Source organism: Sorex fumeus, unplaced genomic scaffold, assembly GCF_029834395.1.
Source record: "Sorex fumeus unplaced genomic scaffold, SorFum_2.1 ptg000122l, whole genome shotgun sequence".
Taxonomy (NCBI): domain Eukaryota; kingdom Metazoa; phylum Chordata; class Mammalia; order Eulipotyphla; family Soricidae; genus Sorex; species Sorex fumeus.
In genome coordinates, this window is record NW_026606179.1 from 20,663,702 (window position 1) to 20,688,367 (window position 24,666).

Below are 24,666 nucleotides of genomic sequence, written 5' to 3' on the forward strand. Positions count from 1 at the left end.
AACACAGCAGATTCTTCCCTGTAAGTCTTGTTAAATACTTAAAAGTTTATTATATAAAACTAACTTGAACTGAATCTTGACTTGCCTTCACCATTATAATGCACTAGTTAGAGGGCATATTACTACATCTAAATTCTCCCAATTATAAATTATAAGTATTAGTACGAGGTTTCTTTGCATTGTGAAGATACTTATTCAAATACTGTCTGACTCATTGAAGGTGCTAAATGAGAGCTGCTTTATTAATTTTTTTTGTGCCTTTATTTTCACAATTTTATATTAAAGATTATACAAAAAGAAGGCTTTCTGTGTGCAGTGACTCTGGGATCATCTTGTATCATCTTTAGTGGATGCTATTCTAAGAAGAAATTTAAAACCTAAACTTTCACAATTTGTCCTTTTATCTCCACGGGGGCTTCATAATAGATTAGCTGTGGGGATAAATCAGAAGGTTGGGGCACATGCTTTGTATGCAATAACCTTGCTCCCTTTCCCCAGCACTACATAGAACAATGAACTGCTTCCAAGCCAGGTATAGCCTCTGAGAACTAATAAGTATGGCCCAAAAAACAAAAATGAATGGCCGAACGATAGTACAGTGGGAAGGGTGTTTGCCTTGCACACAGCCAACCCAGGTTCAATCCCTGGCACCCAATGACGTTCCCCCAAGTCAAGTTAGCCAGGAGTAATCCCTGAGCACAGAGTCAGGAATAAACCCTGAGCACTGCTGGGTATGTCCTACCTGCCGAAGCCCCCTCGCCCCCCAAAAAGGATCCCAGAAGAATAAGGTTAGATTGCTGTGAGGTCAGTGGGAATATTTGGATGATATAACTTTATAGAAAAATAAAATGTATGCCACCTTATAGAAAATCGAAAAATAATAAAGACTTCAAGCCAAAATTTTATTTCTTCACCAACTGGAGTTTTATATACCAAAGGGAATAGAGCAAATTACACTTGAGAATGAATGACAGAGAAAACCACTTGAAAATTTGTAAGATATAGCAGATCTATGACGAAAAGTACTTTATGTGCTGAACAGTAAAGAAGTTTTAGAAAATTATTTTTTAATTTTTTATTAGTGAATTACCATGAGGTACAGTTACAGACTTACGAACTTTCATGTTTGCATTACAGTCATACAATGATTGTTTACCCATCCCTCCACCAGTGCCCATTCTCCACCATTGTTCCAGTATCCCTCGCACCACCGCCACCCCTTAGAAAATTCTTTAATATGCATAAGCACCAGAATACTTGGTATACTGCTTAATCCTACTAGCTTCTCAGTAAACATTTGTTGACCAGAGCTATTGAAGTGAATAAGCATTAAGCCCACACACAGAAAAACTAACAACATGCCAAGCAAGACAAAAAGCACTTAGATTGCACTGAATTAATAGGCTGAAGTAATAGTACAGAATATAGGACACTTGCCTTGCATGTGACAGACCCGAGTTCAATTCTTGGCACCCACTGTCCCCCAGGAACCTCAGAAGAAATAGATCTCTAAGTGCAGAACCTCACCAGAAATAGATCCTGAGTGCAGAACCAGAATGAAGTCCTGAGCATTACTGGGTGTGACCCAAAATAACTTTTTTTTTTTTTATAAATGAAGCAGCATCCAACTAGAGACAGCAGGTAGGGTGCTTTCCGTGCAAGTGGTCAACCCGGGGTTTTATCACTGGAATCCTTTGTGGTCCCCTGAGCATCACCAGGGGTAATTCCTGAATGCAAAGCCAGGAATAACCCTTGAGCATTGCTGAGTGTGCCCCCTTCTATTTAACCCAATAGAAGGAAGTGGCGTCACATTTGTAAAAGGTTATGTATCTACAAAAATAGAGATTTAAATAAGGCAGTATGGAGAGGGGACACTGTTGGTTTCCTCTGCCACAATTGTCTGCAGCCCACCCTGAGAAAACATGACTATTAGTTTACTAATTTGTTTCTGGGTAGTCTTGGACACAGAAAAGTTAAGCAAAACTATATGTGAGCTTCATATATATATAAAGCAAGATTATTTTGGGGTTTTTTAGGGCATACCTGGCTGTGCTCAGGGCTTACACCTGGCTCTATGCTCAGGGATCACTCCTGGCTGTCTCAGGAGACTGTATGGGGTGCCCAGGATGAACCAGGTTAGCAGTGTGTGACTGGGTTGGTAGTGTGCTTTACCTATTGTACACTCTGCAGCCTCTGGTTTGCTTTTTTTTGAGAGCTTAAAAATGCTCAAAGCAAAGCATGATGTAATAGAGGAAAATAAAAATAGATACCTCTGTTAATAATTACTCGGTTTAAGTGACCAAAATACAAAGACAGTCTACAGAATGGGAAAGGATATTCACCAAATACACATCTGACAAGGGGTTGATATCCAGGATATACAAAATACTGGTTAAACTCCACAAGAAGAAAACATCCAACCCCATCCAAAAATGGGGCAATGAAATGAACAGAAATTTTCTCAAAGAAGAAATCCGAATGGCAAAAAAGCACATGAGAAAATACTCTACATCATTAATCAGCAGGGAGATGCAGATCAAAACCACAATGAGATACCATCTCACACCTCAGAGACTGGCCCACATTCAAAAGAGCAAAAGCAACCGATGCTGGCGTGGATGTGGCGAGAAAGGGACACTCCTTCACTGTTGGTGGGAATGTCGACTGGTTCAGCCCTTCTGGAAAACAGTATGGACGATTCTCAAAAAATTAGAAATTGAGCTCCCATTTGACCCAGCAATACCACTCCTGGGAATATATCCCAGAGAGGCAAAAAGGTATAGTCGAAGTGACATCTGCACTTGTTTGTTCATTGCAGCACTCTTTACAATAGCTAGAAACTGGAAGAAACCTGAATGCCCAAGAACAGATGACTGGTTAAAGAAACTTTGGTACATCTACACAATGGAGTACTATGTAGCTGTTAGAAAAGATGAAGTCATGAAATTTACATACAAGTGGTACAATATGGAAAGTATCATGCTAAGTGAAATGAGTCAGAAAGAGAGGGATAGACATAGAAAGATTGCATTTATCTGGGGGATATAAAGTAACAAAGTGAGATTAATACCCAAGAATAGCTGAGATCAGCACCAGGAGGATTATTCCATAACTTAAAGGCCAGCCGGGTATCCTAGAGGAAAGGGCAGTTCAGATAGAAAAGGGAGCACCAAATAAAGGGTGTTTGGAGGATCCTCCCAGGAGGGGAGATGCATGTCAAAAGTAGACTATGGACTGAACATGTTTGCCACTCAATGCCTCTTTTGCAGACCACAACACCCAAAAGGAGAGAGAGAACACAGGGGATTGCCCTGCCACAGAGGCAGGGGGTGATGGGGGAATGGGGGTGGGGGGATATTATCCATGGTGGTGGAAAATGGGCACTGGTGGAGGGATGGGTATCTGATCATTGTATAATCGAAACCCAAGCACAAAAAATTGTAAATCTACAACTGTAAAAAAAAAAAAAAGAAACAAAATTTAAAAAAATTTAGTAGCACTCGGATGGGGGAGATGGGGGGTGGGAGGGATACTGGGATCCGTGGTGGTGGGAAATGGGTACTGGTGGAGGGATGGGTACTTGATCATTGTATAATTGAAACCCAAGCACAAAAATGTGTCAGTCTGCAACTGTACCTCATGATGTCTCACTATTAAAAAAAAATTTTTAATAAAAAAAAATAATTACTCAGTTTAAAAACATCAAAGGACCTCAGAATGACAGTACTAACCATCTTAACATAACTAACTTTACTAGAACGATCCAGATCCCTCAACTGCTACCTGCAGAGAAAAGGGTAAGACAAAAGCTGGTGTTTAAGCAAACCTAACCTGTATCTAGGTCCTGGGGCTGTTCTGTCTGCTAGAGTTTGGGGGCTATTTCTATCAAGGATCTGATATACCCACATCCCACCAGGGTATCTATGAGTACCTGCTATATGCCGGGTATGTATTAGACCCCAAGACTTCTTTCTCAAGCCACCAACTAGCACAAACCGGAGTTCGCGAGTGTGTTTCAATTGGGAATCGGCTTGAAACCCCTACCCGGACAATCAATTTTGGGGGGGGGGGGGGGGGGGGGGGGGCTGCCGGCGTTGGGCGTTCGCGCAAGCGCATTCCCGAGCTGCTCACGGGGGCGGGGACCAGGCCCTCCCGGACGAACTACATTTCCCACAGGCCTCCGCGCCCCGCTTCCTTCCTGCTTCCTCGGTGGTGTGGCCTCCGAGAGGTGAGTTGATCGCGTGCAATGAGGAAATGGGCACGGGGGTGGCGCGGGGGTGGCGCGGGCACATCTGTGAACCGGCCTGCGGTGACTGTGGCATTTGTGACGCTTGACCGGGCACCGAGGACCCTGTGGCGCCCTCTCCCCTCCGGTCTCGGGGCCGCCTCGGAGACCGCGGCCCAGAATGGCAGGCACCGAGTTAGATCCCTGAAAGCCCCAGAGTGCAGGCCCGCGACCAAGAGACGCCGTCCTGAGAAGAAGGGCCGAGCCTTAGGACGCGGGCGGCAACTCGGAGACGGATGTCAGCCCTGGCCTTCGTTCTGCGGCCTTTCACGCGATACCGCGAAGGGTCAGCGTTGCCACGGGCGTGCTTGTAATCTTCATCGCCTTCTGTGAGGCTCAGGGTGGGCGCAAGTGTGGTAGTGAGCCAGATCGAGGGTGTTAGCCCGAGAAAGGCCGACGGTGGCAAGATTCCTACCCAAGGAAGGCAAGAGAAAGGGGGGAAATGGTTGATAGTCGTGGGTGCGTTGGGGGGTGGGGGATGTTTATAGATAGATCTATCGTATGAATTTGTAGTTTCCGCATAGTTTCATGAAACGTTCTTACCTCCTCGGCCTTGAGGGACATTTGCTTCTATGAAAAAGAGCATATCTGCTTAGATGGAAAAGACGAAGCAGCCCTGTCGAGGTTGACCAAGAAGAGACAGATAAAGCCAGCTATTGGCGGGAAACAGTTTTTCCCGGGTCGTGCCACAGCTGTAAAATGCCAGCACGGGGTTCCAGCTTTCTTCATTCTTCCATTGATGAGCCAGAGAACTTTGGCTCTTGTAGCCACGCGGTCGTTGAACTGCCCTCGTTTCTTAATAGCTCTAATTGCTGCCCCTCCTGATCTCACTTTAGAAACGTCATCTGTTCTCAGAAATTATTGCCGACTACTAAAAAACCCTTCAGCTGGATCAGCCCCTTTCAAAAGAGCTTTTCTTCTCCCTCTCCTTCCAGCCATTCTGTGGAATTTTCTTCTCAGTTACTCTTTCTAAAAATTTTTGGTAGATAAGATAAGCATTTTCCTGGGTTTTTTAGCTGATGAGACTTTACCTCCTGAAATACTCAACCCATTGACCTGGAGCTTTTTCTTTCTCTCTCTCTCTCTCTCTCTCTCTCTCTCTCTCTCTTTTTCTTTTTGGGTCACACCCGGCTTTGCTCAGGAGTTACTCCTGGCGCTGCTCAGGGGACCATATGGGATATGCCCGGGATCCAACCTGGGTCTGCCAAGCAAGGCAAACGCCCTACCTGCTGTACTATCTCTCAAGGTCAACCCTGACTGGAAGTTTTTTTTGCATGCCCTTCCCCCACTGAATGATGGAGCCAATGAGGGTGGGCAGCCAGCTCTTTCCTCACACAAGATTCTCTCAAGTGGATTCTCAGGAATGTCTGACATCTAATTCCTCCTATAAACTGTTTCTGTGATCGTTCGAATGAACAGCAGACAAACCTTCTGAAGGGAGTTTAATTTCAGTCTGGTTGAGAAGATGACATTGTATTTTAAGTAAAATAGCTAGATTTCTTTGCTCTCTACTCCTAAGTTTAGAAGTAGAGGGAGAGGGAGATATAGTACAGGGGTTAAGAACAGATAGAGTACAAGGATTGAGATATAGTATAGGGGCGTGGGGGAGCGATAATACAGCGGGTAGGGTATTTGCCATTGCTGAGTGTGACCCAAAAAGCAAAGTAAATTAATAAAATAATTTTTAAAAAATATAGTACGGGTTTACATTCTTTTTATACATATAGTTGACCCTGGTTCGATCTCCACTACTACAAATGGTTCCTCAAGCCTCACCAGGAGGGATCCCAGAGCACAGATCCAGAATTAAGTCCTGAGCACTGTTGATGCATGAGCAGTGACAGGTTCACAGGTTCTTCAATATTTTCAAGAATGAATATACTGAGTAATGAGATGCTTAAAATCAGTTAAAAAATGATAGAAAAGTATAGGGGAGAGAGCGATAGCACAGTGGGTAGGGCACGTGCCTTGCACATGGCCAACCTTGGTTCATTCCCTGGCATCCTATATAGTCCCCTGAGCATCACTAGGAGTGATTCCTGAGTGCAGAGCCAGGAGTCATCCCTGAGCACCACCAGGTGTGGACCAAGAACAAAAAAAGAAAAGTACACTGGGCAGTAGTCCAAAAATAAGAAATTCATGTGTAGGACTAAAGTGTGGCTCATTTTGTCAGGTTTTTATAGTAAAACTGGGGCTTTGTGTTACTTGTCAAGTAACAAGAATCACTGTATCACTTTCATCCTGTTGATCATCGAATTACTCGAGCAGGCACCACCAATGGCTCCATTCCTCCCGGCCCTAGATTTTTAGCAGCCTCTTCTTACTCGTCTTTTCCCAATGATTGGAGGCTCTTTCAGGGTCAGGGGAATGAGACCCATTGTCGTTACTGTATGTGGCATATCGAATACGCCACGGGGAGCTTGCCAGGCTCTGCTGTGCGGGCGGGACACTCTCGGTACCTTGCCGGGCTCTCTGAGAGGCATTAATGAGTAAGAAGTGTCTTATAATGTGTCGGTTCAGAAAGTGGCCTGGATCGTGGCAGTGGTCGGGTAGTGGAAGTCGGCTGCCGGAGCTGGGTCCCTTGGGGTGGGGAGGGCTCTCACCCACCCCACAGCCTGGCGCAGAGTCCCACGTGACAAGAATTTTACAGAGAATACAGGGTGGTCTGGCTAGTTTAGGTCTTCTGGCTTATCTATTTGACCAGTTGCCTTAGGTGTTACCCATTATCTTTTAGTCTCCCATAAACCTAAACTTTGGGGCAGAATTTATGGTCATGGGAAATTGCTGACTTCCCATAGTCAGGAAGAACTCTAGACTTTGCAAGAATGGAATGAAAACATCTAAAATGGACTTGTCCGCAGTAGCCGATAGGAGGAAACAGGCTTCTTTCACTGCCAGGTATGGTCCCAAAACTAATAAAAGAAGCAGAAGACAAGATGGTGGGATTGGGATAGGGCCTTCCTTTTTTTTTTTTTTAATTTTTATTAGTAAAACTCTATGAGGTACAGTTGTAGACTTACAAATTTTTCTGCTTGGGTTTTAGTTATACAGTGATCGAATACCCATCCCTCCACCAGTGCCCATTCTCCACCACCACTGATCCCAGTATCCTTCCCACCCCCCCATCCCCCCATCCCCCCCCATCCCCCCCATCTCACTCTGTCTCTGTGGCAGGGCATTCCCCTTTGCTCTCTCTGTCCTTTTGGGTGCTGTGGTTTGCAAAAGAGGCATTGAATGGCAATCATGTTCAGTCTATAGTCTATTCTCAGCACGCATCTCCCATCCTGGGAGGGGGTCTTCTACTTTTGACGTTTTGAAGGAGTGGTAATGCTATTTTAACAGAAATAGTTTTGTGTTAATAGAGGGGAGACTAGTAGAAGAAGGGAATAAAGTTGAGTGGATTTTTGTTTTGATTTTTTTGTTTTTTTTTTTTTTGCTTTTTGGGTCATACCCAGCGATGCACAGGGGTTACTCCAGGCTCTGCACTCAGGAATCACTCCTGGCAGTGCTCAGGGGATCATATGGGATGCTGGGAATAGAACCCAGGTTGGCCATGTGCAAGGCAAACGCCCTACCCGCTGTACTGTACTATCACTCCAGCCCCTAAAGTTGAGTGTTTTGAACTTTTTAATGGCATGAACTTGTTTTATTTTTTATAATCTTATTTATTGGCTTTTTGGGTCACACCTAACTGTTGTTCAGGGTTTAATCCTAGCTCTTCACTCAGGAATTACTTCTTGCGGGGCTCACGGGACCATATGGGATACTGGAGATCAAACCCAGGTTGGCTGCATGCAAGGCAAATGCCCTCCCCACTGTACTATCAGTGAGTCCCATGAATTTGTTTTAGACCATATATTTATATGATCTTACAAGGGGCAGTTTAGTGTAGTATCTGTATCGGTTAAGAAGTTAACTTCTTAGGGGCTGGAGCAATAGCACAGCGGGTAGGGTGTTTGCCTTGCACGCAGCCGACCTAGGTTCAATTCCCAGCATCTCATATGGTCCCCTGAGCACCGCCAGGAGTAATATCTGAGTGCATGAGCCAGGAGTAACTCCTGTGCATTGCTGGGTATGACCCAAAAAGCAAAAAAAAAAAGAAGTTTTTAAGAGTTTAACTTAAAATTTGCCACTCACAGTGGTGGACTTGATTAGTGAAACTCAGTCCATGTTATTGTGCACAAGTTACTTCATCTGTAAAAGGAGGATAATAATAGAATCTACTTGGGCCCGAGCGATAGGACAGCAGGCCTTAAGTGTAAGATAGTACACTTGCCTTAAAAGCATTGACCCCATATGATCCCTGCTACCCCACATGGTGCCCCAAACACTGCCAGGAATGATCCCTGAGCACAGAGCCAGGAGTAAAGCTTGGGCAAAGCTGGGTGTGGCTTAAAAATACAAACAAACTAAAACCATTAATAGAACCTACTGTACAGGATCCATATGAATAAATTAATATTTTGAAAGATAATGCTTTGACACATAGGTTTAATTATACTATGTTGTATTTCTATTTTTTTCTTAAAACCCATATCAAAATAGTAGGATTATTTTAAATTTTTTTTTTTTAAGTTGAGGCCTCTCCTGCTGATTCTAGGCCTGTTGATGCAAACCTGAAGATTTGGTGCTTGGACCTGGGAATACATTGTTTTTCAAATCTCGCATTGCCTGGGGGTTATCGGGGCCACATTTGGTAGTGCCTGAAGGGAAACATGGGGCTAGGGATTGAATGCTGGGCCTTGAATATGCCAAGCTTTTGCTTTAACAGTTGAGCTGTCTCCTTGGTTCCCAAAACCACGAGGAATGTGCCACATTTGCTTCATCTCTTTTGTAAATTGTTAGTCAAGGACTTTCCTATCAGAGAAAAGCTTTGAAATTTATTAGTAGCCCAGCAGATAGGACGTTTGCCTTGCATGCAACTGACCTGGCTGACCCGGTTCGATTCCTCCGCCCCCTCAGAGAGCCTGGCAAGCTACCAACAGTATCTTGTCTGCATGGCAAAGCCTGGCAAGCTATCCGTGATGTATTTGATATGCCAAACACGATAACAATGAGTCTCACAAAGGAGACGTTACTGGGCCCGCTCGAGCAAATCGATGAACAATGGGAGGACGGACAGTGCTACAGTGCTACAGTAAAAAGTCAGGCCCCATTTTTTTGTGTGCGGTCAAAGAGAAAAGAAAGAACTCTAGAGAATTTTCTTAATTTTGAGAAGAGAATATATAACACTCTTCATTTTCAGTGATGTTTTTGACTTATTAACTGTTTATTTGCCAAATGTTTATTGGCAAATGTTTATTTGCTAGAGATTGCTTTGCATGTCAGAGACCCAGTCTGATCCCTGGTATCGCATGCTTCCCTGAGCTCTGCCAGGAGCGACCCTCTAAACACAGATGGGAGTAGTCTCTTAAGTACTGCCAGGTGTGACCCTAAGTGCCCCCTCCTGAATGAAAACAAAAAATGCCTTTTGCTGCTGTAAGCCCTTTATTGTGTTAGGCCTTTTCTCTTTCTCTCCCTTTCCTCCTCCGCCCTGTGGTCCAAAATCAAACATAGGATGCCCCAACGCCTCCCCCCCACAAAAATTAAAGTGTTCGTCATCTTCAAAAAAAAGTGTATAGCAACAAATTACCAATAATGGTCATTTCATACACTATTTTCATGGTTTTTCTACTTTTCTAGTTCTATTTTTGTATTTTATATATTTCTTTTTGGAGGGGGGCCACACCCGGTGATGCACAGGCCTTAGGCACTCAGGAATTACTCCTGGCGTTACTCAGGCGACCATATGGGATACTGGGACTTTTTCCTGGGTCGGCCGCATGCAAGGCAAACTCCCTACCCTCTGTACTATCGCTCCAGCCCTATATTTCTATTTTTATGTTTGCTTTAACAAAGTATAATAGTAGCCTTTTAAAATATTTTTTATTTTTACTTTTTTAGCCATGGCTATACTCAGGGGTTATTTCTGACTCTGCACTCAGGAATTTCTCCGGATGATGCTCAGGGGACCATATGAGATGCTGGGGCTCGAGCCTGGGTTGGCTGCATGCAGAGCGAATACCCTACCTGCTGTTCTATCTCTCTAGCCCCAGAGCCTTCTCACATACTCATTTTTAATACCTAGCTATTCATTTGTATGTATGTATTAATTATTAACTACCCATATTAATATTCATTTTGGGAGCAGAAGACATAGTGTAGTGGGTAAGGTGCTTGCCCTAGCCCCACCAGGAATGATCCTTAAGTACAGAGCCAGAAGTAAACCCTGAGCACTGCTAGGTGTAGTCCTAAAATAAACCAAATTATTTAAGCAAGAATAAAAATATATACAGCTAATATTTTAAAAAATACAGTTATGATATCTTTTCACATTAAAATGAAGGGACTAGAGAGGCAGGGTGGGACAGGGGGGATGGGGGGTGGGAGGGATGCTGGGACCCGTGGTGGTGGAGAATGGGCACTGGTGGAGGGATGGGTACTTGATCATTGTATAACTGAAAGCCAAGCACAAAAATTTATAAGTCTATAATTGTACCTCATGATGTTTCACTAATAAAAAAATAAATAAATAAATAAAATAAAGAGACTAGGGCCAGAATGCCCCTAAGCACTGTTGGGTATGCCCTCAAAGCAAACACAGACAAATAAATGGAGCTTATCCTTGTATTTCAAATGCCTAGGACAGTGCCTGATGGACAGTAGCTGCTCGGTAGATGTTTCATGAAAAGCTAGGTACGCTGTTTGCCCGTGTGTTGCAAATCCAGACAAGTTAGCAAGTAGGACATAGCTTTCTGTCTGACTTCATGGATTCTCATGGATGACTAGTAATAAATATTCATATCCACATATAATATATTGGCTTCACCCATTTTGTCAAAATTAAGACAACACTATCGCTTTTTTTTTTGAGAGGGTGGGGCGTCTACAGTGTTCTCAGGGCTAGCTTTGCACTCAGGGATCACTGTTGATAGGACGCCGGGGACTATATGTGGTGCTTAGCATTGAGCCCAAGTTAGACGTATGCAAAGTAAGCACTTTACCCACTTTCTTGTCTCTCTGGCCCCATGGTTTTTAATAGTGTAACTACACTACAGCTCCCCAATTAGGGTCTTTTTAACCTTTGTCCACCACATAACATCTCCACATGCATCCTGATGTCCATGTTTCATATGCCCCAGAAATATACATTGCCCCCATGTATACATTTTCCAGAATTAGTGTTTGTAGGTATGGAACTATTAAAATTACTGCTTCTCACTTGGAGGAAGAGACTGTCCTTTCCCCGTTGAACTTGTTAATAATGGGGCATCATTAGTCTTGTAGATTTCTTCAACCAGTCATCGTAAAAAATAATTTTTTGGTGACTTTTACCTGCATCTCCTTAATTAGTAGGGAGTTTAGGTATTTTGAGAGTTTATTTCTAATTTTTAGTGAATTTCCCCTTCCTTAAATTTTTCTCAATGAGGCAGAAATCTTAGACTTCGGGGGGGGGGGCGGGGGGAAGTTTTAAGCCTTCTTAGTGCAAAAAAGTTTTGAAATGAAGCTCTATTTTTGTTTTGGCCAGAGTGATAGTACAGTGGATAGGGTGCTTGCCTACAGGTTCAATCCCAGGTAGCTCATATGGTTGCCCATATGTTTCAAAAAATATACCCCATATAGTTCCTCAAAACTCACCCCCTGAATCCTTTTCTTTGGAGGGCCACATCTGGCTGTGCTCAGGGCTTACTCCTACCTCTGCTCTCAGGGCTCACTCCCAGCCAGTTGGGGGAACTATATGAGGTTATGAGGAACAAACCTGGGTAAACCACATGCAGCCAAATTACCTTATCATTCCAGCCCTCTATCACTGAGTTTGGACAATGATGGAACCCCTGAGAATCAAGTTTCCTGAGACGTTGAAAGGAGAGTGCTCTGCTAAAGAACCATGCTAAGGATCAGCATGTATGAGAGATTTTTGTACGTAATACTTAGATCTCAGTGATTGTAGCTGCGGCCAGCCAAGTCCCTCTCCCGGACTGGAATCGTGAAAGAGTGGGTGGCCAGGACATCAGGGATTGAGAGGTACTGATTGAGAAATGGGCAGGCCAGGACAGTGTTATAATGGCAGTAGCAGCCAGGCTCAGTCTGCGTATTTTCATCTTCCTGCATAGAGTCCAGGATCAGAAATCCCTTAAGACCCCAAGGGGTCTGTATTGGATTATGTGTCTTATTTCTCCATCCTGGAGAGTTGTCCTGGAGGGAGAAAAAACTCAGAAACAGTCCAAGTAGTTCACTGTCAGGACCAGACCCATAGGACAGGTGAGAACTGGCCAAAAATTCTATGAAAGTCTCTCAGCTTCTGCACAGAATCTGTCATTGTTAGCTGGGTTTCTTTGAGGTTTGAATCTCTCCTCAGTCTCTATTCTCTCCTCCAGTTTCTCTGTCTATGAATGGTGGAAAAGAATTAGAAGAGGCATAAAAGTTCACATTATTACGAATTACTGTTATTGCAAATCATTTTGAGGACGCTAAGGAGCATCTGGCTTTATGGCTTCTTTTTTCCCTTTCAGACCTGCCTTCTCTGGACTCAGCATTTTTTCTAACAGAGAAAGCTCAAAACGGACTGATCAATTCTTACAGCTGGAAACCATGGCCCATGTAAGTTGCACATTAAAGAAACCGTGTGATCATAAGGATATGGGTGAGTTGAATTGTCATCAGTTGAATACATTGACACTCTTAGCATTCTGCTCAGTCCCTTTGGACTGGGAATTGGCATGGGTTGCCTTACAAGAATGAAGACGTGCGTTTTATTTTTTGTTTGCTTTGAGGCCACACCCAGCAGTGCTCAGAGCTGCCTCCTGTTTAATACTCAGGGATCATTCCTGGCAAAAGTTATAATACCATAAGGAGTGCCAGGGACTGAGCCTGGGTTGGCCATATGCAAGGCAAGTTCCCTACCTGTAGTACTCCAGCCCATGAGTTTTATTTTAAAATTTTTCTTTTTTTAGTTTTAAGGCATACCTGGCTATGCTCGGTTCTTACTGCTGACTTGGCACTTAGGGGTTAGTCCTGGTCAGTTTGGGGGACCATAGGGAGTGCTGGGGATCCCACCTGGGTCAGCTGCATGCAAGGCAAGTGCCTTACCTGCTGTTCTGTTGATACAGCCCAAGCCCTGGGTTTATTCCCAACATTTCATGAACTTTGAGTACCTCCAGGTGTGTCCCACCCACCCAGCAGCAGGCAAAAAAAAAAAAAATGGAGGAGAAGAAGGAAGGGGAGGGAGGGGGGAAAGAGGGGGAGGAGGTATGATTTGAACATGAATTTTGTCTATTTTTAGAACTTCATGTGAAACCCTGTTGTTCCATGCCATCTGTTTTGGGGGGAGTGGGGGGATTCCCCAAGCAGTGTGACGCCCAGTTCCCCACCTGTGCTTCTTCGCTAGCTGTGCCATCAATCTCACCACTGGGGAGTACAAGAGATTAGCAGATCAAGGTTATCACTGGCAAACATTGCAAGAATGCTGAAAGCAATAGTTAGTGTGTATGTTTTCAGGATGTGCCAGTCTAGAACAAGGTTTGCTAACCTTGGATCTACTTAATATTTTGAGCCAGAAAACCTTGTCTTGTGGGAGATGCATTGTAGGATGTCTAACAGTGTCCCTGGCTTCTACCAGTGACATATCATTAACATTCAAACCTCTAGCCCTGTTGTGACATCCAAACCGACTTCAGTATTACCTATACACTGGATAATATATTATCCATATCCATTTTTTTATTTTGTTGTGTTTTGTGACCATACCCCACATGCTCAGAGGTTACTCTTGGCTCTCTATTCAGGAATTATTTCTGGTGGGGCTCAGTAACCCTATGGGATTCTGGGGATCAAACCTGATCCACATGCAAGGCAAGTGTCCTACCCACTGTCCTATCTCTCTGGCCCTATCCAGATGTCTTCTGGGGCTAAAACCTTTCCTCACTGTAAAGCATTGATTTAGCACATTATCTACAGGATTCATTGTTCTCTAACTCAAAATGAGCAAAGGTGAAAATCAGTCAGATGTTTAGGGATCAGTTAATGTAAATTTTGAGAGGAGAAGGCTTGGGTTTGTTTTAATTAAAATCTAAAAATGAAAAATTTAAATCTAATATATTTGATTATTTTGTTTGTGAGGTCACAGCTGGTGGGACTCAGGTTATTTCCAGCATGGCTCTTGGGCCTGAGCGGTGCTGGAGATCAGATCCTGGCTTCCCACATGTGAGTGTTCACACGCGCCCTTTCAGCTGTCTCCCCTGGCTCATGAATATAACATATTTCAAATGTGGACAACTATGAAACAGATTTCAGTAAGTTTACTAGAGAATTGATTGTAAATGGGGAAATGTTTACAACTTTAACATACTATATATTGAGAATATAAAAATCTTGGGCGCGATAGTACAGTGGGTTGGGCATTTGCCTTGCACACAGCCGACCCGGATTCAATCCCTGGCATCTCATATGGTCCCCTGAGCACCACCAGGATTAATTCCTGAGTGTACAGCCAGGAATAACCCCTGAGCATCGCCGATGTGACCCAAAAGGGAAAAAAAGAAATCTTAACTATGTTGAATTGAAATTGTTAGAGATTCTATACTATAGCAACAGAAATGTTATAAATTTTTAAATGATATTATGGGGCTAGAGAAATAATACATCAGGTAAGGTGCTTGCCTTGGCAGACTGGGGCTCAATCTTGGCACCCCATAGAATCCGCAGAGCCCCACCAGGAGAGATCCCTGAGCACAGAGTGGGGAGTAAACTGGTTATGCTCTCAGCAATTAAACAGTAAATGATATTAAAGGGAAAATAAAAGACTTCATACGTCTTGAGAATTTGTGGTAAAAACACAGCTTACAGAAGGCTAATGTGCACTATTTTGTTTCATTTGTTTTGTTTATTTTTTTCCAGGGGGAGTCAAAATCAGTGGTGCCAGGGCTTACTCCTGGCTCTGCGCTCAGGGATCATTGCTGGCAGGGCTTGGGGGACTTTATGTAGTGCTGGGTCAGCTGTGTATAAGGCAGGCACCTTATCCTCTGTAATCGCTCTTCAGCCTCTTTTAATTGAAATTATATTTTGGTTATTTTATTCATTTCCAGATAGAGTGGGGTAAAAAGGTAATCTGCCCTGCAGCTGTATTGATGACTTCACTGTGTAGGCCCTCTGCTGCAGCGATACAAATTCTCTCTCGCTCTCCTTTATGTAACCCACGTTTCCAGTCTGGCCCTATTTGCTTGCCATGGGCCCTCTCCGAAGTGTAATTTTCAATCTCCTCTCTTTTCACTTAAGCAAAGTTTGATTTATTTTTGCAAATTATACATGGGCACTCTCTCTCTCTCGCTCTTGATTTTATTATTATTTCTTATGTAATTTTTATGTTTTCAGGGTTTAGTGACATTCAGGGATGTGGCTGTAGACTTCTCACAGGAAGAGTGGGAATTCCTGAACTCGGCTCAGAGGGCCTTATATAGGGATGTGATGTGGGAGAATTACAGCAACTTCATCTCACTAGGTAAGGCTGATCCTCATAAGTCATGCTGACTATCTCCACTGTCATTTTCAGGACTATCTTTTGAGAAACTTGGCAATGTTTTTCAGCTCCCAAAGGAATAGTCTCAGCCCCATTCAATTGTGAATAGACCCTTCCGTTTAACCCTTTGTGACTCCCAAACTGCCCTGCCCTTCAGACTTGCAGTTCTTTTGTTTTATCCTCGGAGGGGCTAGATTTGGATTCTGGGTTTCTTACAATAAACATTTTCAAAGAAACTATATTTCACATTACTTGAGCTCAGAGTTGATGAAAGTGTGGATGAAGCCACCTGTAAGGAGAGTGCCTGTAGAACTTACATTAGTTGGGTCTAGAAAGTTTATTTAAAGCTCAAGTGAACAATGTGCTGGCGAAATGGAGTACAGTGGTAAGGTGCTTGCCTTGTATGCTACAGACTAGGGTTCTCTCCTGGTATCTCACATAGTCCCCTCAGCCCCGCCAGGAGTAAGCCCTGAGCCCAGTGTGACCCAAAAACCAAGACAAAAAAAATCAAATCTCAAGTCAATGCATGGTTAGGTACTATTTTGAGCATCACATTATTAATCTTCATAATAGCTCTGTGAGAAGCACACTTTTTACTATTCGCATTTCATGAGAAGAATAAGAAGACTTTGACACCAGGTTAATAATTTGCCAAACACACATGGCAATGAAGGCAGGATTTGAACCCAAATGATCTGCATCCAGATTCTGTTTTCCACTGGTCCACGACTGCCTTCCAACAGAGCTTGTGTGAGTTTAAATTATATTAGGCCTTAACCTTCTGGTTTCTTCCTGTGTCCTGATACACCCTGATCACCCTGATACAATCATTCTTCAGCTGCGTCTTGCATTTATTTACTCATGGGTTTTATTAAATCAGTTTTCATCTATAGGTTATTATAAGTTTCATTCAAATCTGAATTCTAAGGACTTTGGGGTTTATAATTTTCTGTCACATTGTATTTTAAGCAGGTCCTGCCATTTCTAAACCAGATGTGGTTGCTTTATTGGATGAAGGGAAGGATCCCTGGATGGTTATGAGGGAAGGTTCAAGAAGACACTATCATGGTGAGTCACATGGGCCACTCAAACCTAGGGAACCATTGCTTCCAGTCAAAACAGAGGTGGAGAGGGAAGAGGAATCCTTGTGATGCTTTGGGGGTGGGAGGCTTGCTTCAAAAGCCCATGGCTTAGGAAAATAGGGGCAAGCAGAACTGATTACTGGTTGGAATAAATCACAAGTATGTGGGGGACAGAGGGTAAGTTAGAGAAGAGACCAGGATGACAATAATAGCTGGGAATGATCACATTGGACAAGAACGGAGGATTAAAAGTAGGTAAGGGAGTATTCTTAATAACTTTTCAGTATCAATATTGCAAACCACAGTGCCCAAAGGGGAGGGGGTAAAGAAAGAGAGAGAGAGAAGGAGGAAGAGAGGGAGGGAAAAAGCATCTGCCACAGAAGAGAGAAAGAGAGGAAAAACACCTGCCATAGAGGCAGGCATGGGGGGTGAGGGGTTGGGGGTGATGGAATGATGGGAGGGAACCTGGGGACACTGGTGCTAGAAATATACACTGGTGGAGGGGTGGGTGTTGGAACACTGTAGACTGAAACCTAATCATGAGCGGCTTTCTAAGAGTCTTATCTCACAGTGATTTAAAAAAAAAATCATGGCCTGAGGTCTGGGAAACCTTATAATCACTTCAGTCTTAACTACTGAGAGATAGCACAGTGGGTAGGGCACTTGCTTTGCCTGCAGGTTCATGCAAACCCTTGTCAGCTGCATGCAGAGTGGAGTGTGACCCAAAAACTAGGGGTGATGCTTTGGGTCAGAGCAGTGGTATAGCAGGTAAGATGCTCGCCTTGTACACGGCCAACCCAGGTTTGCTACCTAGAATTCAGTATTGTCCCTGAGCCCACAAGGAGTGATTCCTTAGGACAGTGCCAGGGATAATTCCGGAGCATCACTGCCCAAAAACAAAATAGAAAAAAAAATTGAAAAATGGGATATAGATGCTTTTGTATGTGGGAGTTCTAGAGTCAGTCCCCAGCACCATAGAATTCCCCAAGCACCTTTGGGAGCAGTTCTCAGCTATGGCCCAAAAAACATTTTAAAAAGGGGCAGGAGCAGTAATACAGTGTGTAGGACATTTGCCTTGCATGTGGCTGCCCCACGTCCCTGGCATTCCATATGGTCCGCTGAGCACTGCCAGAAGTAATTGCTGAGTACAAAGCTGGGAGTAACTTCTGAGCATCTCCAGGTATCACTGTCCTCTCGTTGTTCATCGATTTGCTTGAGCGGGCCCAGTAACGTCTCCATTGGAGACTTTGTTGTTACTGTGTTTGGCATATCGAATACGTCACAGGGAGCTTGCCAGGCTCTGCCTTGTGGGCGAGATACTCCCGGTAGCTTGCCGGGCTCTCCGAGAGGGGCGGAAGAATCGAACTCGGGTCGGCCATGTTGGCTGTGTGCAAGGCAAACGCCCTACCGCTGTGCTATCGATCCAGCCCTGCCCAAAACAAACAAAAGACATTTCTTTTAAAGGAAAGAAATCAACGTAGTGAAATTAATGGAAATTATGCTGAATGATAAAAATCACCAAAGGTTCTATATAATATTTGTGAAATAACATTATTATAGAAATGGAAATGGATTAGTAGTTGACAGGAGTTAGAAATCCAGTGAGAAGGGAGGTTGGCTAGAGCCGTAAAGAGTAGGGCAAAGGAGGGGCCGGAGCTATAGTAAAGCAGTTTGGGCATTTGCCTCACACATGGTCTACCCTTGTTCGATCTCCAGGATGCCATATGGTCCCCAGGCCTCTATAGGAATGATCCTTGAGCGCAGCTGGGTGTGGCCCATAAACCAAAAAAGTACTATTATAAGAGAATCTTGCAGTTAGGGAACAGTATCTTGATTGTGCTGATTGAGTTGTACATAAGGTAAAATTTCAAAGAACAACACATGTAACACAAAGGATTTAGACGATTGGGGAGATCGAAATACGATTGGGGGGGCTATACCCATATTAATTTCTTGGTTTGAATATCATACTATAGTTGGGCTGGAGCGATAGCACAGCGGGTAGGGCGTTCGCCTTACAAGCGGCCAACATGGCCGACCCGAGTTCGATTCCTCCGCCCCTCTCGGAGAGCCCGGCAAGCTACCGAGAGTATTCGATATGCCAGACACAGTAACAACAAAGTCTCCAATGGAGACGTTACTGGGTCCGCTCGACCAATAGTTGGTTTGATAACATTAATATTGAGAAAGGCCTTCATGATGTGTTCACTGGCATTTCTTTGCAACCCTCTATGAAGCTACAGTTACTTTAAAATAGCAAATAAATGGGGCTGGAGAGATAGTACAAAGAGTCAGGCATTTGCCTTACACGCAGCAGACCAGGTTCAATCCCCGCACTCCATATGGTCCCCCAAGCACTACCAGGAGTGGTCCTTGAGTACAGAGCCAGGAGAAAGCTCTGAGCCTCACTGAGTGTGCCCAAAAGATAAAACAAAATAGCAAGTAAACAGAACATCGCATTAGGAATTGGTAAAAGATTTGAGCAAAAAGAAGGGGTATTCTTTCTCTTTAACAAATTGGACTATAGTTATCTATATCTAAATTTGTGTTAATTTGAGCTTGGGATACTATAACTATATACTCTGGGTGACTTAAGTAACAGAAGTTCATTTTCTTGTGTCTCTGAGATCTGAATTCTGAGAATAGAGTGTGTCAGCATGACTGAATGATTAAGTTTTTCATTTGCAGGGGCCACACCCAGTGATTCTCAGAGGTTACTCCTGACTCTTTACTCAGGAATTACTCCTGGCAGTGCTTGGGGGACCATATGGGATGCCCAGGATTGAATACAGGTCAGCTAAGAGCCAGGCTAGCGCTCTATCCACTATACTATCTCTAACCCCAGCATGGTTGAGTCCTAATTAGTGGCTCTTTCTGGCTTTCAGATAATTCTCTAGATCATTTTTTTTTAAATGGCAAGGAAAGAAATGGCTTTCATTCTATTAAAAGGCTACTAATCCTGATATACTTATGACTTTACCCTTAGTTACATTCCGAAAGCATGTGTGAATTTTAGTTTAGTTTTTAGGGTTTTTTGTTTGTTTGTTTTTTCGATGGAGGGGAGCTTCAGTTGGTATGGTACGAGGGGGAGGACCATGTAAAATAAGGAATGATAGTTTGTATAACATAGAAAATGGTTGCTTCACAAATAATCTTCCTAATTGAGTGGGTCCAGAATAGTAGGGTGGAACACTTGGCTGGTTCCATGGTAAGGAATCACTCCTGGCATTGCTCAAGGGATCAAACCCCAAGTCAATCACATGCAAGGCTCAAACCCCAAGTCAATCACATGTCAGCCCCTTACATTCTGTACTCCAGTCCCTGAGGAGGTGATGATTGAGTGGAGATATGCAAAAGCAGTCAGACCATATGAACAGATTTAACTATCTCTTTTTTCTTTTTGGTTTTTAGGCCATACCTGGCAATGCTCAGAGGTCTGCCAGGTATGGCCCCAAAACCAAATACTCCTGGCTTTGCACTCAGAAATTATTTCTAGCAGTGCTTGGGGGATCATATGGGATGCCAGGGATCGAACTCAGGTCAGCCACGTGCAAGGCAAATGCCCTACCTGCTGTACTATACTATCGCTCCAGCCCCTTACCTATTTTTCTTAATCTTACATCAACCCTGTAGTCTGTTTTGTTCCCTGTGCTTTTTTTCTCAAAATGTCTGACAATATGTTTCATACAAATATATGAAAATGTATTTCAGATTGCCACTAATAACCCATAATACAAATTAGCTGAATGATGCAAAATAGGGAATGATAGTTTGTATAACATGAAGAGTTGCTTCACAAATAATTTTCCTATTTGAGTGGGTCCAGAATAGTAGAGGTCGATTTATAACATTCAGCACGAAAGGGAGCTGTGCTTTTATTTTGATACTTCATTGTCAGGAGCCCTTCTTCCCTGTGTTAAAATTAACAAATACCCATGACCAGAAATGTTTAGGTCACTTTTGCATAATGTCTGACTCAAGACTTATTAAACTTTTCTGTTCCCACCTTAATGGTATCCTTACTGCATGTACAATGTCTTAGGTGTTAACTGCAACATTTCCACTTTACTTACGGGCATTTTAATATTTATGAAGTGACCTTCAGCTGTGAGGAGCTACCTCTGTATTGCCTCTCGAGATATGTTATTGTATGTTAGTGCATTGAAAGTCCTGAGCACCATTGGGTGTGACCCAAAAACTATAAACAAAATAAAAATTGCATAGATTTGTGAGATCTGTAGAACTGTAGCACTGTCATCCTGTTGTTCATCGATTTGCTCAAGTGGGCACCAGTAATGTCTCCATTGTGAGACTTGTTACTGTTTTTGGCATATCGAATACACCACAGGGAGCTAATTCAACTAATTTTTGGTATGTGATTTTGCAGAAGATGAAAGTTTAAATATACCTGTGTAGTACTGGTGGCAAAAATGTCAATGATCTAGTGCCATAAAGTGTTTTTTATTTTTTATTATTTAAGTTGTCTTTTAATTCTCTATAAAGTTTTATTCTTTGGGATCCAGGAAACAGCATGTTTACTTTATGTTTTTTTTTTTTTAGATTTGGAGTCCAGAAACAGGACCAATACTTTATCCCCAAAAAAAGATATTTATGAAATATATTCATTTCAGTGGGAAATAATGGAAAGGATTAAAAGCTATAGCCTTCAGCAGTCCATTTTTAGAAATGACTGGGAATGCAAAAACAAGATTGAGGAGCAAAAGGCACCAGAAGTGGGATATTTGGGGCCAAGGAAAATTACCTCGGAAAAACTGGCCACTTACAAAAAACATAATTTTCTTGCTGAATATCAGATAGTCCATAATGGAGAAAAATTATATGAATGTAAGGAATGCAGGAAGACCTTTATTCGTCGCTCAACACTTAGCCAACACCTGAGAATTCATACTGGTGAAAAGCCTTACAAGTGTAAGGAATGTGGGCAGGCCTTTAGACAGCGGGCTCATCTTATTCGTCACCACAAACTTCATACTGGTGAGAAACCCTATGAATGTAAGGACTGTGGAAAAGCCTTTACAGTGCTTCAGGAACTAACTCAGCATCAGAGACTTCATACAGGTGAAAAGCCCTATGAATGTAAGGAATGTGGAAAGGCCTTTCGAGTCCATCAGCAGCTTGCTCGGCACCAGAGAATTCATACCGGTGAGAAACCCTACGAATGTAAGGCATGTGGGAAAACCTTCAGGCAGTGTACACACCTTACTCGCCATCAGAGGCTCCACACAGCTGAGAAACTCTATGAGTGCAGGGAATGTGGAAAAGCCTTTGTATGTGGTCCAGATCTTCGAGTGCATCAGAAAATTCATTTTGGTGAGAAGCCCTACGAATGTAAAGAATGTGGGAAGGCCTTTAGAATATGCCAACAACTTACCGTTCACCAGAGTATTCATACTGGTGAGAAACCCTATGAGTGTAAGGAATGTGGGAAGACTTTTAGATTAAGACAACAGCTTGTTCGCCATCAGAGAATTCATACCCGTGAGAAACCCTATGAATGTATGGAATGCTGGAAGACCTTTAGTAGCTACTCACAACTTATTTCGCATCAGAGCATTCATATTGGTGAGAGACCTTTTGAATGTGAAGAATGTGGGAAATCCTTTAGGCTACTCTCCCAGCTTACTCAACATCAAAGTATTCATACTGGTGAGAAGCCTTACGAGTGTAAGGAATGTAGGAAACCTTTTAGACTGCTCTCACAGCTTACTCAGCATCAGAGTATTCATACCGGGGAGAAACCTTATGAATGTAAGGAATGTGGTAAGGCTTTTCGACTTTATTCATTTCTTACTCAACACCAGCGAATTCATACTGGTGAGAAACCTTACAAATGTAAAGAATGTAAGAAGGCTTTTAGGCAACATTCACATCTCACTCAACACCAGAAAATTCATAATGGAAATTAAAATAAGAGCCTTCAATTGTATGTTACAGAACATCTGAAGATTCATTTTTGAGAAAATTTGTATTTTTCCCAACTGAGCATATGTTTCATCTTACAAAAATGTGGTTTTGAATACCTTCCATTGTTTATATTCATTAAATTTATATGAGACTAATGTATTGAATGTGGGCAATTCTTTAACCTTATATGTCATTATCTCCATTTTATTACCAAGGTACCTAAACTTCTGTGCCTCATTTTGATCTCTTGTAAAATGGTGATAATATTAAATGTGTATGTTATTGATTGCTATGTAATAAATTACTACAAACTAGTTGCTTAAAATAATACACATCTTTTTTTATCTCACAGTTTTTATGGGCATACCAGAGACAAATTCTCTACTTCGGTATTTTATAGAGATTAAGATTTCAGCCAGAGTTTGGTCTCATCTGAAGGCCACACTGGGAAAGGGGTCTACGTCCAACCCTACAAGGTTTCTGGCTGACTTCTCTCGTGAGAGCTGTTGCTGAGGTCCTTTCTGGTTGATATTTGGTTGATGGCTGACCTTAGTTATTTGCCACCTGAGCATCTTCAACATGACCGCTTAATTCATCAAAATTGTAGAAGCCAAGAAGGCAGTAGCATCTGTTAACTTAATCGAAGTTCTGTGACTTTGCAAACTAATGAATAAAATAGAATCTCATGATCTTTGCTGCCTTTTACTGGTCAGAGGCAAGTTACTAGGCTCACATACTCAAGGCAAGATGATTATATAAGTGGACAGACAGAGTGAGAGGACCAATTCAGAATGAGCTGGCTGCAGTGTGTAATAAGATTATTATAAAGATTAAGTAGTTAATAATATAGAAAAACAGCAGCTAAATAGCATGTTTTATGTACCAAATTGTTACTGTCAGTATTAGTGAACGTATATGAAAGGAATATCCTATAGAATAAATGTAAAGTGCTTTCTCATTGCCCAGCTCCTGTGATATTTAAACAAAACTTAGCAGGTAATACAAGATAAATTATGATTTGAGCTACATCAAAAATTCCATGCCTAAAAGAAACCTTATAAATAAAATTTGTGAATGTGAGATTAGAAGTACAACTATTAAAGACTCTTCTGTATGGAATTATTTTTCCATTATAGATTCTAAAAAGAAAAAAAACTCTTCAGTTTCTGGGCCACATCTGGTAGTGCTTAGGGCTTATATTAGGCTCTGTGTTCGGGGATCACTGTTGGGTGTTCTTGGGGGGATCATATGTGATGCTAGGAATCAAACCTGGGTCGGCTACATGCCAGAAAAGTGTCTGCTGTACTCTCTCTTGCTGGCCTCAAAAAGCAAATTCTTATAAGCCCTAGAGTCTGAGTAACAAATATGGGAGAAAAAGGAAACTAGGCAACTGGAAGTTTAATATTATGGGTGTGCATGTCATTTTTTTTCTGTAAAACATAAAATAAGCAAACATCATTCCATTATAGTTGTAGTATTTGGTATTCAAATTGCCTCCATCTTCAACTTTGGGGAGTTGGGTCTTCTGAAATGGTTCAACTTTGATAGTACCCTTGATTATCACAATTGGCCAACTATGAAATGTGACTGTTCATTTATTCTAAAAACCAATGAAATGAGCCAGAGTGATAGTACAGTGGGTATTTGCCTTATATGTGGCCGTCCTGGGTTCGATTCCTGGCATAGTAATGATACTTGAGCACAAAGCTAGGAGTAAGCCCTGAACACAGCTGGGTACAACCCCCCAAAATAAAAAAAAAATAAGGAACAAGTGAGCATTTGGGGGTTTTTCCCCCTATATTTACCAAGTTTCAGAGCCA

The 24,666-nt window shown here is 42.6% G+C and overlaps 1 protein-coding gene across 4 annotated transcripts; it reads left to right on the forward strand.

The window, feature by feature from the left end:
* The first annotated feature begins 4,196 nt into the window (after positions 1–4,196).
* On the forward strand, positions 4,197–23,165 carry LOC130043965 (zinc finger protein 14 homolog). 4 transcript variants are annotated; one of them, XM_056136504.1, is made up of 5 exons: positions 4,197–4,228; positions 12,838–12,925; positions 15,695–15,821; positions 16,812–16,907; positions 21,482–23,165. In XM_056136504.1, exons 2-5 carry the CDS (start codon positions 12,917–12,919, stop codon positions 22,846–22,848), a joined length of 1,599 nt encoding a protein of 532 aa, XP_055992479.1. In that variant the 5' UTR covers positions 4,197–4,228; positions 12,838–12,916; the 3' UTR covers positions 22,849–23,165. The 4 variants fall into 4 exon arrangements, with proteins under 4 accessions (XP_055992479.1, XP_055992480.1, XP_055992477.1 ...); XM_056136502.1 differs by lacking the exon at positions 4,197–4,228 and adding an exon at positions 11,016–11,020 and having other exon boundaries at positions 16,809–16,907; XM_056136505.1 differs by lacking the exon at positions 16,812–16,907.
* The last annotated feature ends 1,501 nt before the right edge of the window (positions 23,166–24,666 follow it).